Source organism: Caenorhabditis briggsae (genome assembly GCF_000004555.2).
Source record: "Caenorhabditis briggsae complete genome, chrIII, whole genome shotgun sequence".
Taxonomy (NCBI): Eukaryota; Metazoa; Nematoda; class Chromadorea; order Rhabditida; family Rhabditidae; genus Caenorhabditis; species Caenorhabditis briggsae.
The window spans coordinates 12,426,394-12,428,106 of NC_013490.2; the positions used below are offsets into that span (position 1 = coordinate 12,426,394).

The 1,713-nt window shown below is 37.0% G+C and overlaps 1 protein-coding gene across 1 annotated transcript in view; it reads left to right on the top strand.

Moving 5' to 3' along the window:
* CBG12247 overlaps positions 1 to 523 on the top strand; it is a gene marked incomplete at both ends in the record, with an annotated part of 6,029 nt that extends 5,506 nt beyond the window's left edge. Inside the window, one exon of the mRNA XM_002642619.1 lies at positions 272 to 523. Within this exon, the coding sequence (XP_002642665.1) occupies positions 272 to 523 (252 nt within the window). The remainder of the gene's footprint in view (positions 1 to 271) is intronic.
* Positions 524 to 1,713: the final 1,190 nt, after the last annotated feature.

The window sequence follows — 1,713 nt, forward strand, 5'->3', positions numbered from 1 at the left end:
TCTCCCTCGCCGACTTGTAAGCCTCTTGTTCTGAGCCCTGTATCTCGAGAACCATGAGAGCTATTAGAAAATTTTCAATTATGAAAATATTTGAAATTTTATGAACTACATTTTAGTAGTTAATAACTTTTTGATAGCTTATTTAGGTTACTAGAAATAGGCATTAAAAAAGTGAACATGCTTTTTCATTCCTCCCATTATAGCTATCGAAACGTTTTCAACTAGAGAGATGTGAAAAATTTTATAATCTATCTCAAAAAATGTTTTCCAGCTAGCTACGGTGGCGCCTTCACTCTATTCCTTCTCGCTTTCTTCGTTGACTGCTCCAACCCAACTACTGCTCTTACTATCCTATGCTTTATGTACTCTCAATGGGGACATTTGTCAGTGGATTCTACACTTCATTGCTCAGCTTAGCGCCACAGTATACCGCAACAGTGTCTGCGATTTCCATGTTTTGTGCGATGATTGGGAGGTTATCGACACCAGCGGTGGCGAGTTTGTTGAGGAAGGAGGTTTGTAGGTGGAATATCTCGAGAACTAAGAGCGTCAGGAATATGCTAAAAATTACAAAAATGTAGGAAATTAAATTTTAAACATTTTACTAATTAACCAATTTTTAGTAGCATTGCTGGTTCTTGAGATATAGCGTTTTGAAGTTAAGAAAGTTGTAAGCGCTATATCTCGAGAACCAGAAAAGCTAGATAAACTTACAAAAATGAATTTGATAGAGCATAAAATTTTACACATTTTGTTAGCTGAAAGTTTTTCAATAGGTTGTATGGTTCTCGAGATATAACGTCTGAAAGCTAAGCCAGCCTCGCAAGGTGAATGAGGGAGAGGAGACGCAGAGAAATTGTGGCGCGCCGCAGCGAGGGAGCGGCGCCTCAACTTCTGAGCCCTGTATCTCGAAAACCATAAAAGCTACCAAAAAATATCCAACTAACAAAATGTGTAAAATTTTATGCTCTACATTTTTGTAGTTAATAAATTTTTATTATCAAAGCTATGAATTATAATGAGATATCGCATTTTTAAATTGAGCGTTCCAGGGTAGCACCTCGGAATGGCAGAACATCTTCATTGGCCTCGCACTTGCCCATATAATTTCTGGCTCAATTTTTGTGATTTTCGGGTCCGGGGATCTTCAGGATTGGGCAAAAATTGAGGAAAAGGAGAGGGAACTAAAGGAGAAATTGAGAGAATCCGAAGAATTCGGAGTTGTGGAAGCAGAAGATGTGAAGATAGAGAGAATTGCAACGCTGGTGAAAGAAGATTCTCTGTGTCTATAATATAAAACTGTGTTGTTGTTTTTTTGTTGAAACCTGATGAAAATCTCGTTAAAAACTGTATAAAAATTTGAAACCTTTACAACTCGGTTCGCAGCAAAGATACTTTGTACACAGTGCCATAACCACCTTTTCCAAGACGTGATGTCACATGGAAGCGTTTTTTGATTAACGAGCCGATAGCAAATGACATCTGTAAAAGGCATGAGTACAATTGAGTCAGTATTTAGTTTACCCGGGGGTGTGCGGAAAAAGTCGAAATTTCGTAAAAAATGTGATTGAAAACAATTGATTTTCGAAAACTCACACATTTAAAAACTTTGGATTTTGGAAAAACTAAAGTTTTAACATTTTGAAAATATCAAACACTTTTTTTCTGCACACCCCTGTAGTTTTAAGGCTAGTTTACCAATTAGGAAAAAAG